General features: G+C 48.9%; 1 protein-coding gene across 1 annotated transcript; it reads left to right on the top strand.

Annotated features, from left to right (window-relative positions):
• The first annotated feature begins 2,662 nt into the window (after positions 1-2,662).
• Positions 2,663-3,532, top strand: LOC119322496 (ethylene-response factor C3-like). The gene has a single exon (XM_037595982.1). The coding sequence runs from the start codon at positions 2,663-2,665 to the stop codon at positions 3,530-3,532; it is 870 nt and encodes a 289-aa protein (XP_037451879.1).
• Positions 3,533-13,351: the final 9,819 nt, after the last annotated feature.

The following is a 13,351-nucleotide window of genomic DNA, read 5'->3' as shown; positions in this document are numbered from 1 at the left end:
CGATAGCAGACAAAAAGCATAAGCTAGTTACTTGAGGTTCACGCTAGCGCGAGAGAGAAATCAGAACCACCGCCTCATGTACTGCATAGTTTCGCCCTCACTCATAATGATACCTCTTCTTTTCTATATCATTGTTTAGATGGATGACGATGTAGTTGCAAGTATTCGAGACATGTCATAACTTGTATCCCTATTTCGAGATGACGACGAGAGACATCATTTGTGTTGGATGATGATTATGATGATGACATGATTTGATGAGACTATTTGTATGTGTATGATATGATTAGATTTGTATGTGTATAATATGATAGAGACTATTGTATGAAACCTGTAAAAATACAAAGGAAATATGCAGCAGATTTTTTTCCCCAGAAAATAATAGCAGTAGCGCGGGGTATGTGTGTAGCAGTAGCGAGCTTTAAGTTGCGACGTTGTAGCTATTAGCAGCAGCGGGTTTACATAACACTCGCTACTGCTACCTATGCATAGCAGTAGCACGGGAGCACACGCGCTATTGCTAAAAGTTAGATGTAGCGCCATAGCAGTAGCGTGAGGGCCCGCACTACTGCTAGGCTTTTCCTTAGTAGTGGCTTCTTGAGCTTCTCCTCCTTGGCGGCGTTCGCTTTGGCATCGCGAGTTTGCCGCGTCGCTGATCTTCCGAGCGAGCGTGATGCTCGTATCCTCCAGCACCTCCACCGGCTCCATCTTCGACAGGTTCTCCGACGGTTCCATGCGTCGACGGCGGAAGGAAGGAGAGGGTGGGAGAAAAGAGTGGGAATTGGGCGGAGAGCGCCGCGGAATGGAAGAAGAGAGTGAGGGATTTGGGCGCGGAGATAGTACGGGATGCTACAAAAGCGCGGGCTCCGTCTTTCTTTTGGTGGGCCAGGGGGTAGAGAGCGACGTTTCGCGTATCTGGAGTCCCGCAAAACCCTTCCACATTTGTCTTCCGTTTACGGGAGAAAACATGTCCGAACCGCGCCACGGACCGATACGGAACTATGTTAGATGGCTTCCGCGGTCCGGATAAGGCAATCCGAACGGTTGCGGGAGGTTTACGGGTAAGCATTGGAGATGCCATTATACAGGTTTTACAGATTGACCGGAATATAATGTGATGTGTAAGTTTGTGTAGGTACGTCCCGTAGGGGTGAGGTTGGACGTCGGAAGCGGGGCACGTGAGGAGGCGGCGGCGTGGTTTGGACTTTTCACAGAAGATCTCGTGAAGATACTCCACACATGTACAGATGTATCCTCAGACATACTGAAATGTATGTATGTGCCGTATACAGTAACGATTTATCTTGGTGATCGATCTGCACTTTAGCAGCCACAGCCGCTTCATGTGCTTGCATGGTGTGTCTCCGGCCCTTGACTGCTTCCGGGAAGCGTCGCTGACCTATACTATGATCATATTGTTGCTGTGTCTGGCCAATGTTGGGGAACACATAACCTGCACATCTGTCCAACATGTACCTGCTACTGCAGCAACCGCCGAATCTCCCGGCGCAAGTGAGCAGTCGACTCTTCCGTACCGTGTGCTTTACACTGCTTCGCTGGTGACGCCATGGAAAAGAACCAGTTAGAGAGACATGGAGAGAATCCAAGCCTGGATACAAGAATACGCATATACTCTAGATATTGTAGAGGAGCGTATCCAACCATTTTTTATTCATTAGCAGGGCAATTTTTTTAAACACGGTTCTTTAGGACTCGATTCACTAAAAAATGTCAAAAAAATTGCCCAATTAATTAATGAAAACCAGGCGAAAACCGTCACAACAGGCCCGCGAAAACAAGGCACACAGAGCGACCTGGCAACCCGCACAAGAACACACACGCCGCCGAGGAGAAAAGCGTCGTCGAGGTTGCTGCCCGGCGTCATCGTCATCACGCCTCCGCGAGGGCGACTCCGACTTCACCATGGACGACCACCGAAGAAGCCCTCATCGCAAACAAGCGTCGAGCACTGCGCCAGCCAATGCCAAATAGTTAGCCACACACACCGGCAACCAGGCAGCTCTGACTCTGTCGACGAGCATTGCATGAGAAAAGCGTTGGGCTTGCACCGAGCCAGCGCCAAAGCCTACCACCCGGCTCGTGTCATCATCACCGCAAGGGCCCCACCTCAACAGCTCGGACTTTGGAGCTCCATTTGCGAAGTCACTTGCCTTCACAAAACGAAGGCGCAAGGTTTCTCCCTACCCTGCAGAAAATAAAGATGAAACAAAGGGACAATCTACCTCTTCTTTCCCTTTAAAAATAGTTTATTCGTTGTTTGTCTCAGTTAATACCCAATTTCGAGAGCTCTGTTGGCGAGTCTTATTTCTGCCTCGGGAGCACCCTCTTTTTTTGATTGGGATGCAAAAGAAAGGTAAGATAGTAGATATTTTTTTAAACGGATGGATGGAGATAGAGTTAATCCTGTAGATCTAGAGTTAATCCTGTAGATGGTGGAGGTGAGCACCCCCTCCCCTACTTAATTTGACCACTTTATCTTATGTTAAGTCAAACTCAAAATATATTTCTTATTCGCGGCAAGTCGATCGCTCTATATAAGGGCTTGGTTACGTTAGTTGCTTTCTAGCTAGTAGTGTACTACCTTAAGTGCTTAGTTGTCTAATTAAGCACGAGAGATTAGCCTAGCCAGGAGTATCAAGTGATGGAACCTAACCACAACGGGTACGGCTACTACGACAACAATGGGTCCTATACAAATGATGGCAACTCATGCTACTACGGCATGAGCTATGCCACTTCCGAGCCCTCCTCCTATGGCTACCAATACCAGCAGTCTCCTACCCAGCCCCAGTCCTCCTACTACCAGTACGACATCACCAACTCGTCCTCCTCTGCGGCTCCGTCGTACGCCGCCTACGACGACATTGTCCCGTACGCGCAGCAGCAACACCCGCAGTACCTTAATTTCGACGGCGGCAGCTTTCAGGACAATGGCACTACAAGTGCTATGGGCATGGACATGGACCAGTTCAGCGCCCTCATGGAGGCCACCTCCATCTCAACTGCTGCACCATCCTGGGCGGAGCAGCAGGAGGCAAAGAAGGCCAAGGCAGAGCCTCCTCAGTTGATCGGCGTAAGGAGGCGGCCTTGGGGCAAGTACGCGGCGGAGATCCGGGACTCCACGCGCAGCGGCGAGCGCGTGTGGCTGGGCACCTTCGACACCCCGGAGGCCGCCGCGCTGACCTACGACCAGGCGGCCTACACGTCCCGCGGACCCGCGGCCGTGCTCAATTTCCCGGTGGAGCGAGTCCGGGAGTCGCTGCGCGTGCTGAAGCTCGGCGAAGCCGCCACCGCGGGGGAGGACGACTCGCCTGTGCTGGCGCTCAAGAGGCGCCACTGCATGCGGAAGCGCACTCCCAAGGGCAAGGGCCAGGAGGACAACATGAAGAAAAAGCAACCTGGTGCTGGTGCTGGTGCTGCTGCTGCGTCGAGCGTGCTGGAGCTGGAGGACCTGGGAGCAGACTACTTGGAAGAGCTGCTCGCATTGTCCGAGCAGTGGTCGAATGAATGATCTACGATGTTTGCTGGCTGCTGGCTCTCATCGTCGTTCACGATCATGCTCTACTACGTACCTCCATAGTCCAGACGACCATACAACCTCCCAAGCTCCCAGGATCCAACATTTGCCATTTCCGGCGTGGTGCGTACGCTCAGGTCGCACTCCGGGTTGAGCCATTTTTTCCTATTTATCCATTATTTCATTAATTTGTGCATGCCTGTGGCTAGTCTGAGACACATGGTCTGTGAGCACTCAGGTCGCACTAGTTCGAATAAATTCATGTGCTTTCCCTGTTTATGGAGTAAATTGCTGAAAGCCACAACATTTATGACTAGGGTACTGCATGTCAGGAAGCGTTTTCTACTCCCTCGTAAGGGAGCCGCGTGGAGTTTTATTAACCAGGGCGCAAGGCCAAGCTTGGAGTACAAGTTGAGGATCTATCGATCCTTTAGGTTCGGTAGTTTGGATACGCTACGGGAGAGAATAGAGAGAGAGGGGTTTAGTTGAGATTACAACATGTATCCTATACAAACTCTAACACCCTCCCTTAATCTCAACTATCCTAGATTGATATTCCTCTTGAACTCTTCAAATGGCCGGGCAGGCAATGCTTTAGTGAACCCGTCTGCCACTTGATCTTTTGATGAAATGAATCTGATATCCAGCTTCTTCTCTGCAACTCTTTCTCTTACAAAGTGAAAGTCAATTTCGATATGCTTAGTTTGAGCATGAAAGACTGGATTAGCAGAGAGATAGGTGGCTCCCAAGTTATCACACCAAAGGCACGAGACATGGTGTTGTTTAACACCTAACTCATTTAGCAATGACTCAACCAAGATGATCTCAGCAGTTGCATTAGCTAATGACTTGTACTCAGCCTCAGTACTTGACCTTGACACCGTAGCTTGTTTTCTAGCACTTCAGGAAATAAGATTAGAACCAAAGAATATAGCAAATCCTCTAGTTGATCTCCTATCATCACTACATCCTGCCCAATCAGCATCAGAGAAAGCACTCACAAGTGTGGAGCTGGAACGTCTGAATTGTAACCCAAGACTCACAGTGTGTTTGATATACCTGACAATCCTTTTAACAGCTGTCCGGTGTACAGAAGTAGGTGCATGCAAATACTGACAAACCTTGTTTACTGCAAATGATATATCTGATCTTGTAAGTGTCAGATATTGCAAGGCTCCTACAACACTCCTATACCTTGTGCTTTCTTCTTCATTGAGTGGCTCACCCTCAAAAGCTGAAAGTTTTTCTGAAGGAGACAATGGAGTGGGTGAAGGCTTACAATCCTTCATCCTCATACGAGCTAGGAGCTCAGTAGCATACTTTTTCTGGTTCAAAGTTATACCATCTGAAATCTTCTTAACTTCAATGCCTAAGAAGAAGTGCAAATCACCAAGATCCTTCAAGGCAAACTTTGATTTCAAATCATGCAAGAGGGCATTAGTGGCATCTTGTGAAGAACTTGCAACTATAATATCATCAACATATATCAACACAAATATGACAGTGTTTGCCTTGTTATAAATAAAGAGGGATATGTCAGCTTTGGATGCGACAAAACCAAGACACCTCAACTGAGAGCTTAACCTTGAGTACCACACTCTTGGAGCCTGTTTTAAGCCATAAAGTGCCTTGTCAAGCCTGCACACATAATGGGGTGTTTTCTTATCTGCATACCCAGGTGGTTGTTTCATATAAACCTTCTCTTCCAGAACACCATGCAAAAACGCATTCTGAACGTCTAGCTGCCTCAAGCTCCATCCCCTGGACACAGCAATAGACAGTACAAGCCTAATAGTTGCAGCCTTGACAACATGACTAAATGTATCCTTATAATCTAATCCATACCGTTGTTTGAAACCTTTTGCAACTAACCGTGCCTTGTACCTGTCAATGGAGCCATCTGCCTTCTTTTTAATTCTGTACACCCATTTACAGTCAATGATATTTTTACCTCTTTGTGCAGGTACAAGATGCCATGTCTTGTTCCTCATAAGTGCTGAATATTCTTCATCCATTGCCTGCTTCCATTTCAAGTCTTCAAGTGCATCTTCTACTTTTGTTGGTTCTCCTGCAACACACATCATGCCATACCGTATTGTACCATCAGTTCGAACCTTTGGATTCTTTATACCTTTTTGTAGACGAGTTGTAACACGTGATGTTATCCTGGTTGAGTTTGGGCTGGTTGCTGCACAGGAAAGGACATAGAAGTCTCTGTCGCAGAGGATCCTGAGAATGCACCAGATCCACTACTTTGCACAGGAGATCTGATCCCAAAGTCAGTGGCCTGCTGTGTGTCTGCACTTGTGCTGCTGGAATCAACCGCCGCAGAGTCGCTAGCCACAGGAGATCCTGCATGTGGCTGCATGCGCACGCGCGAGCCGACCGGGGAGGCTGGCGCAGTCGCTGTCGCCCGCCTGTGCGTGGGGCCGCGCTGAACTGGTACGGTCGCTGTCGCCCGCCTGTGCGTGGGGTCGCGCGGGGCTGGCGCGCTGCCTGGCGACGTGGCAGTTCGCTGCTGGCCTGCGGCGCGCGCGTGATCCGGGGTGGATCCTCGTGCCGATCCCAAGGGATCCTGCCGTACTGGCGTCGCAGGTTGCAGCGTATCGTCCTCGTATTCAGCGTCGGCTTCGTCTTCTTCCTCCACATGCAATATGCCTTCGTTTTGCACCGGATTTTGATCATTTTCAGCTCCGTTTTCTTCTGCAACTTCACCATGTACCTGCGCATGACCAAATGCAACACCAGAACTGGTTGAACAATCATAATGGTCAGTACAATTGTCGCCCCCTTGATCAAAGGACCGTAGATTAGGAGGAAGAAGAAGGATTTCTTGTTTGAGACGAGCTCCGGCGTTTGGATGAAGAGACTCAAATGGGAAGACAGACTCGTCAAATACAACATCTCGTGATATATAGACCCTGCCAGAAGTGACATCTAAACACTTAACTCCTTTGTGGAGAGGATTGTACCCCAGAAAGACACATTTTTTTGAACGAAACGCAAGTTTGCGTGTATTGTATGGTCGTAGGTTGGGCCAACATGCACAACCAAACACTCGAAGAGATTTATAATCTGGAGTGGTGGCATAGAGACGTGTGACAGGGGTCTCAAAATTGATGACTTTGATAGGCAGTAAGTTAATGAGATACGTGGCAGTGAGGAATGCTTCATCCCAAAACTTTAGTGGCATAGATGCATTTGCAAGTAGGGCAAGACCTACTTCAACAACATGACGATGTTTTCTCTCTGCAGAGCCATTCTGTTGGTGTGCATGTGGGCACGCAACATGGTGAGAAATACAAAGTTACTGAAAGAAGGAATTCAACTTCCTGTATTCACCCCCCCCCCCAATCAGTTTGCATAGCAATAATCTTAGTGTTCAATCTTCTCTCAACAAGGTTTTTAAAATTGGAGAAAACTTGAAACACTTCAGACCTTTTCTTAAGAAGATATATCCAAGTGAACTTGCTAAAATCATTGATAAAGCTTACATAATATGAGTATCTACCAACTGAAGTGGGAGCTGGTCCCCATACATCTGAAAATACAAGTTGTAGGGGTGCAGTGGAGATGCTAGTAGACACAGGATATGGTAGCTGATGACTTTTAGCTTGTTGACACAGATCACAAACTGACTCAATACTAACTTCATGGGAGTAAGGAAGTTTATTTTCACTAAGCACACGTTTAACTATAATTGACGAAGGATGACCTAATCTGCTATGCCACTTTGATGATGAAGGCTTGATCGCTAAAAAGGCTTGTTTATTTGATGACGATGATGAAGAAGATATGAGTGGGTAGAGTCCTCCCACACATTTGCCCCTAAGAAGTATTCTCCTCGTGGCCAAGTCCTTGACAAGGAAAAAATAAGGATAAAATTCAATGAGGACATGATTATCACGAGTAAATCGATGAACAGACAGAAGACTTTTTGAAGTTTCAGGAACATGAAGGATTTTGTTTAGATGTAGATTTTTGTTAGGGGTTCTAACAATTGAATGACCAATATGATAAACTTGCATACCAGAACCACTTGCAGTGTGCACTTGATCATGTCCATGGTACTTGTCCTGGATGGTCAGCTTGTCCAGCTCTCCGGTGATGTGATGCATGGCGCCGGTGTCCGCATACCAGTTTGTGTCGACGCCGTAGGAGTCGGTGACCATGTTTGCCCCCTTGTCCTCGTGTTCATCTTCATCAAATCTGTGCCAGCAGTCACGGGCACCCCTTGCATGATGCTTGTGACAAATCTGACACTCTGGATAGTCACGGACCTACTGTTGTCGTTGCTGCTGTGGGCGACCGCGACCGCTGCCGCCGCCGCCGTTGCCGCCAGATGGATTTGGGGAGGAGCGCCTGCCTCGGCCATGGCCTCTGCTGTAGCCGCGCCCGCGCCCCCTGTTGTAGCCGCGCCCACGTCCTCTGTACGCCATGTTTGCCGAGGAGTTGAAGCCAGCATCAGCGCCGTCGTCCAGCATCTCCACCCACTGATCGAACGCCGCGATCTGGGCGAAGAGATCGTCAACTGAGATCGTCGACTTGACTACGCCGATGGCAGCCACAACAGCATCATCGTCCCTGTCGAGACCAGCGAGCACGTAGTCGACCATCTCAGGATCAGAGACAGGGCGACCCGCTGCGGCAAGTTCATCCGCCAAGTTCTTCATCTTGGCGATGTAGGAGGTGCTCGACATGGAGCCCTTCTTGGTGTTGGTGATGGCGATCCGTAGGTTTGTGATGCGGGATTGAGACTGCGAGGCAAAGATAGTAGTGATAGCAGTCCAAAGATCGAAAGTTGTCTCCTTACTCGTGACTTGGGCGAGAATCTCTTTTGACAGAGAATTCAGGAGATGGCTCAGGACCTGCTGGTCCTTCGAGATCCATTGCGCATACAGAGGGTTTGGCACCTCTGCCATGGTCTTGTCCGTCTGCTGCTGCTGCACCGTCTTCGGTGGCGCAACGTCGGATCCATCCAGGAGGCCGGTGACTTGCGCTCCTCGCAGTCCCGGCATGACCTGAGTCCTCCATAGGATGTAGTTGGTTCTGGTGAGTTTTTCCGCTGGTGGGGCACCAAGGTTGATGACGATGGTGGCCGAGGAGGACATGGTGATGTATTGATTGTGATCTGGTGATGGAGGTAGCGATCGATGGTGGTGGCGATCGAGAAAAAGGCTTTTCTGGCTAGCTAGATGGGAAGAGGCTGGCTCTGTATACCATGTCAGGAAGCGTTTTCTACTCCCTCGTAAGGGAGCCGCGTGGAGTTTTATTAACCAGGGCGCAAGGCCAAGCTTGGAGTACAAGTTCAGGATCTACCGATCCTTTAGGTTCTGTAGTTTGGATATGCTACGGGAGAGAATAGAGAGAGAGAGGGGTTTAGTTGAGATTACAACATGTATCCTATACAAACTCTAACACTGCAAAACTACCGCTTTTGGTAAAAATCACGAAAAACCACCACTTCTGTGGCAAGTGAGTGACAAATTCCGCCGATTCGAAACTAAGCCACATTAATAGCAAAACTGACAGGTGGGACCTGCATGTCTAGGCTGATGTGGCAAAGACTAGTTCTAGTCAATGTTTGACCTGCTGAGGTGGACATGGGTCCCACTTGTCTGCCACAACTCTTATCTCCTCTCTTTCTCATGTCCTTCGTGCCACATGCCCGCCCCCTGCCTGCACCCCAGTCAACTCCGACGAGGCCTAGCCCCTATGCGCCCGCTCCCTGCCTGCTCTAGCGAGGCCTAGCCCATGTGCGCCCGCCCACTGCCTGCTCCGGCGAGGCCGAGCTGCCGCATGCCCGCCCACTGCCTGCTCCTCGTCGCGTGCGCTCCCTCCCCCTGCCTGCTCCTCGCCGCGCGCCCACCCCCTGCATGCTCCGGCGAGGCCGAGCCGGCGTGAGCCCGCGCCCCGGCCCGCTCCGACAAGGCCGAGCTGCCGTGCGCGTGCACCCAGCACGCAGGGGGTCGAGGTCAGTCGGCAGCGGTGAACGCGGCCATGCCCAACCGTGAGAAGTTGGTGAATCAGCGGCGGTGGCGATGCAGGGGCCCTGCACCGGTGGGTTCAAGGCCAAGCGGCGGCGGACGCGGCCGTGGCCAGCCGCTTGACCCTGGCGAGCGGCTCGGGCGGAGCGACTCCTCGCCGCCAGATGCTCCTGTCGTGGCTGGCCACTAGTGAATCGATAACGACGGCGATGCAGGGTCCCTACGGCGGTGGGGTTCGAGTCTAATCGACGGCGGTGATGCCGGGGCCCTACGGCGGTGGTTGGAGCCCGTTTTGGAGGGGAAACAACGGCGGAGGGCGGATCTGGAGGCGGGAGACTGATTTTGGTCGGATCTGGAGTCCGCAGTGCGGCGACAACTGGGTACGGCTGCGTCCGCCGCCGCCAGTCGTCGAGGAGCGCCCCCGAGCAGATGTGAGGAGGAAAACGGAGGTGTGAGGCTGACATGTGGGCCCTTTGCCACCTCAGCATATTATCCAGCTATGCACGCCAAATCAGCCTGACATGTGGGGCGAACTCGTCAGTTCCACTGGTAGACGCGTCTCAGTTTCGAATTAGTGCGATTTGTTACTCACTTGCCGCGGAGTCGGTGGTTTTTCGTGATTTTTGGCAAAAGCGGTGGTTTTGAAGTAGTCTAGCCACAAATGTGGTGGCATTAAGCAATTTACTCCCTGTTTATGTCCATCCCATTCGGACATTCCTAATTCCATAAATCATCAATACCTGGTGGCCAGAAACCATATTGAGGACATCAATTTAAAGTTCATCGATTTTGAAAAAAGTTCAGCGAAATTGAAAACAAAGTTCATCAATTTAAAGAAAAAGGTTTTACGAATTTTTAAAAAAGGGTGCATTAAGGAAAACAAAAGAAGACGAGAAAAAAAAGAAAATAACAAGAAAAAGAATAAATCGAAGTGAATAATGAAATAAAAGAAAAAAAGCAAAGATACCTTACACGAGTGGGTGGATGGCCTTATGGTTAGAGCGTAGCACTTCTTGGGAAACGTTTTATCTTTTAAACCGTGCGTTCAAATCTTAAAACCGTTTTTACTGTTGTATTCCTCACGTCAAGATTTTCAAAACTAAATCCCACATTGATAGGTTTCGACGAATTTTTTTTACGAAAAAAATCGAATAAAAAACCGAACCGAGAGCACTTTTTTCCCTTTCCGGAAACCGTTTCCGAGAGGCACGGCCATGCCTCTCGCGGAAGCAAAACCATGCCTATCATGAAAGCAAAACCGTACCTCTCATGAAAAAAAAAGGGAAAAACGTTTTTCTTCGTTTCCAAGAGGCACGGTTGTGCCTCTCGCGGTAGCAAAATCGTGCATCTCACGAAAGCAAAATCATAACTCTCACGGTAGAAAAAAAACGTGTTTTTTTCTTTTCGAGAGGCATGGCCGTGCCTGTCGCGGAAGCAAAACCATGCCTCTGACAGAAGAACAAAAAACTTGTTTTTTTCGTTTTTAAAGACACGGTTGTGTCTCTTGCGGAAGCAAAATCGCACCTATAACGAAAGAAAACAAAAACAGAAAATGTTTTTTTTCGTTTTCGAGAGCTCTCGTAGAAGCAAAAGCATGCATCTAACAAAAAATGTGTTTTTTTCATTTCAGAAGCAAAACGATGCCTCTTGCGGAAGCAAAACCATACCTCTCATGGGAAAAGCATGTTTTTTCGAGCAATTTTTCTTTGTTGAGGAACTAAGAAAGACCGATGAAAACCAAAAAGTCAAAAAAAAAACACCTAAAAAGCCGAAAACGCGTGTGGAAAAAAAAAATTCGAAGAAAGCGTTCAGAGCACGACACATGGTGGCGCCTGGGCGCGCTCTTAAGCAACCCCATGTGATCGTTGAGGAGGCTCTCGAAGAAGCACTCCTCAACTAGTTGCTCTCCAAACGCCGAAATCACTAATTGGACGCACAAATGCACACCCTCCCCCCAACATGAGCTCGCGTAGATATGGGGCGGCCCATATTCGGGTTGCACGTGCCTTTCTCAGACCTGTTATAGACAGGTTTTAGAATCTTCCCTGAACGTTTTTTTCCTTTTATGTGTTTGTCCTTTTAGGATTTTTTTTCCGCATTTTTTCCATTTCCTTTATTACCTTTTTATTCAATTTTTAAAAATCCAACTATATTTAAAATTGGGGAATAATTTTCAAAATCCATCAATATTCTCTAAATTGTTTTCAGAAAAACTGGAAACAATTTATTGAATATGTGAACCTTTTTGAACCGAATGAACATTTTTTAAATTTGGGAGAATTATTTGAACACCTTTTTAATTTACGAACATTTTAAACAATTCTGAACATTTTTGAATCGACAAGCATTCTTTGAAATTTTCATGAATGTTTTTTTATATCAACGAGCATTTTTTGTATCAGCAAACTTTTTTAAAATTCATGAATATTTTTCGGACAGGAGAACATTTTTTGAAATTTCTAAACATGTTTTAGGTTTATGAGCATTTTTCAAATCCGTGATTTTGCTTTTTGAAATTCAAAACATTTATCAGATTTATGAAATGTTCCTGAAATACCGGATTTTTTTTCAAATTTATAAACATTCTCAAAATCTGCGACCTTTTCTTAAAATTTTAGGACATTATATGAAATATAGAATATTTGTCGGAATCCTGATTCTTTTTCAAAAAGATAAACAGAAAAAACAGGGCGCCCTAGCCGGCACATGGCTCGGCCCAAAATCTCATGCAGGAGGAGGTTGTCAAATTGTGTCGCACCACGCGCGAAATAGGTTATCCCCATCCATCCCGTCGGAACCGCAACTCCACGATGCATGTTGCCCATTCTAATGGCTATGGGAGCAAGGGGCTGTTTGGACGGCTGCTCGGGCGGTGCGGATCCAGCGGGTGGTGGTTGTGGCGCGGCCTTTCCGCTCCAGATCTGAAGGTCGAGCTGATCCTCCTCCTCTGCTCACTCTTCCCCTCCGACTGTGTCCGATCTGCAGCGTTCGCTGCCAGTTCCGGTGCTGGCGGGGTGCTGGTGGCATATCTCGAGTCCGGGGGAAACCCTTGGTCGGATCTCCGACCACGGCGGTGAGGGTGCGTGCGTGCATCGCCTTTTCTCCTTCGAGACACCGCTGAGGTCTCCCGTATCCATCCCCGTCCCAAATCTCGGGTGAAAGCCCAAAACTCGTCTCGGGTTGGGCGGTGGCGGCGTCCTGCACGTCGTTCTCTCCTTGGAGGCGCCGCCTTGGGTTTGTTTGGTTCTCCGGGTGAGTGGTGCCGAGGTAGGAGCGCGCTCATCAGCTGCGAGTCCAAGCAGAGGCTTCCCAAGCTTCGCCCTTGGGTCTTTGCAGCTTGTTTCTTCGACAATCCTCTCAGTGGTTTTCCTTCTGCTCTCGGTGGCCCCGGGCAGGTGGCAGTGCAGCTAGTGGTGTGCCTCCGGCGTGGTGAGGACTGTGAGTTATGCCTGCTCTGGGTTTCGACCGGCACCTGCTCTTGCTCTCGAGTGAGCATCCAACGACCCGACGGTGCGGTGCCTTCGAGCCTAGGCGAGAAGATTGGGGTCTTCTTCGGTGTTGGAAGACAGGTTCCGTGATCCCAATCCGACGATCCAGCTGCGCGCAGTTCTTGCAGGCCTTTGGCTGATCCTTGACGCTACTCTGCTCCCTTGCTCTTGGTGCCGATGTGCAGCGGGCTTCGACATTACTTGCAGGTTTTTCATGTGTATTTCTATGTGTGCAGTAGTGTGTGTTGCGTTGTAAACTGCTCTGTTAGCTCCCTTGTATCTTTCGGTCGCTCTTGCTTGGTGGCCTTGTGTAATCCTGACCGGTTAATGGCTTTGTT

The sequence above is a fragment of the Triticum dicoccoides genome, chromosome 6B (genome assembly GCF_002162155.2).
Source record: "Triticum dicoccoides isolate Atlit2015 ecotype Zavitan chromosome 6B, WEW_v2.0, whole genome shotgun sequence".
Lineage (NCBI taxonomy): Eukaryota > Viridiplantae > Streptophyta > Magnoliopsida > Poales > Poaceae > Triticum > Triticum dicoccoides.
This window is presented reverse-complemented; position numbering and strand designations above follow the sequence as displayed.

What these genes read in the sequence shown, in the direction of transcription:
- LOC119322496 (XM_037595982.1), top strand. Translation starts at nt 2,663, where the DNA reads ATGGAACCTAACCACAACGGGTACGGCTACTACGACAACAATGGGTCC.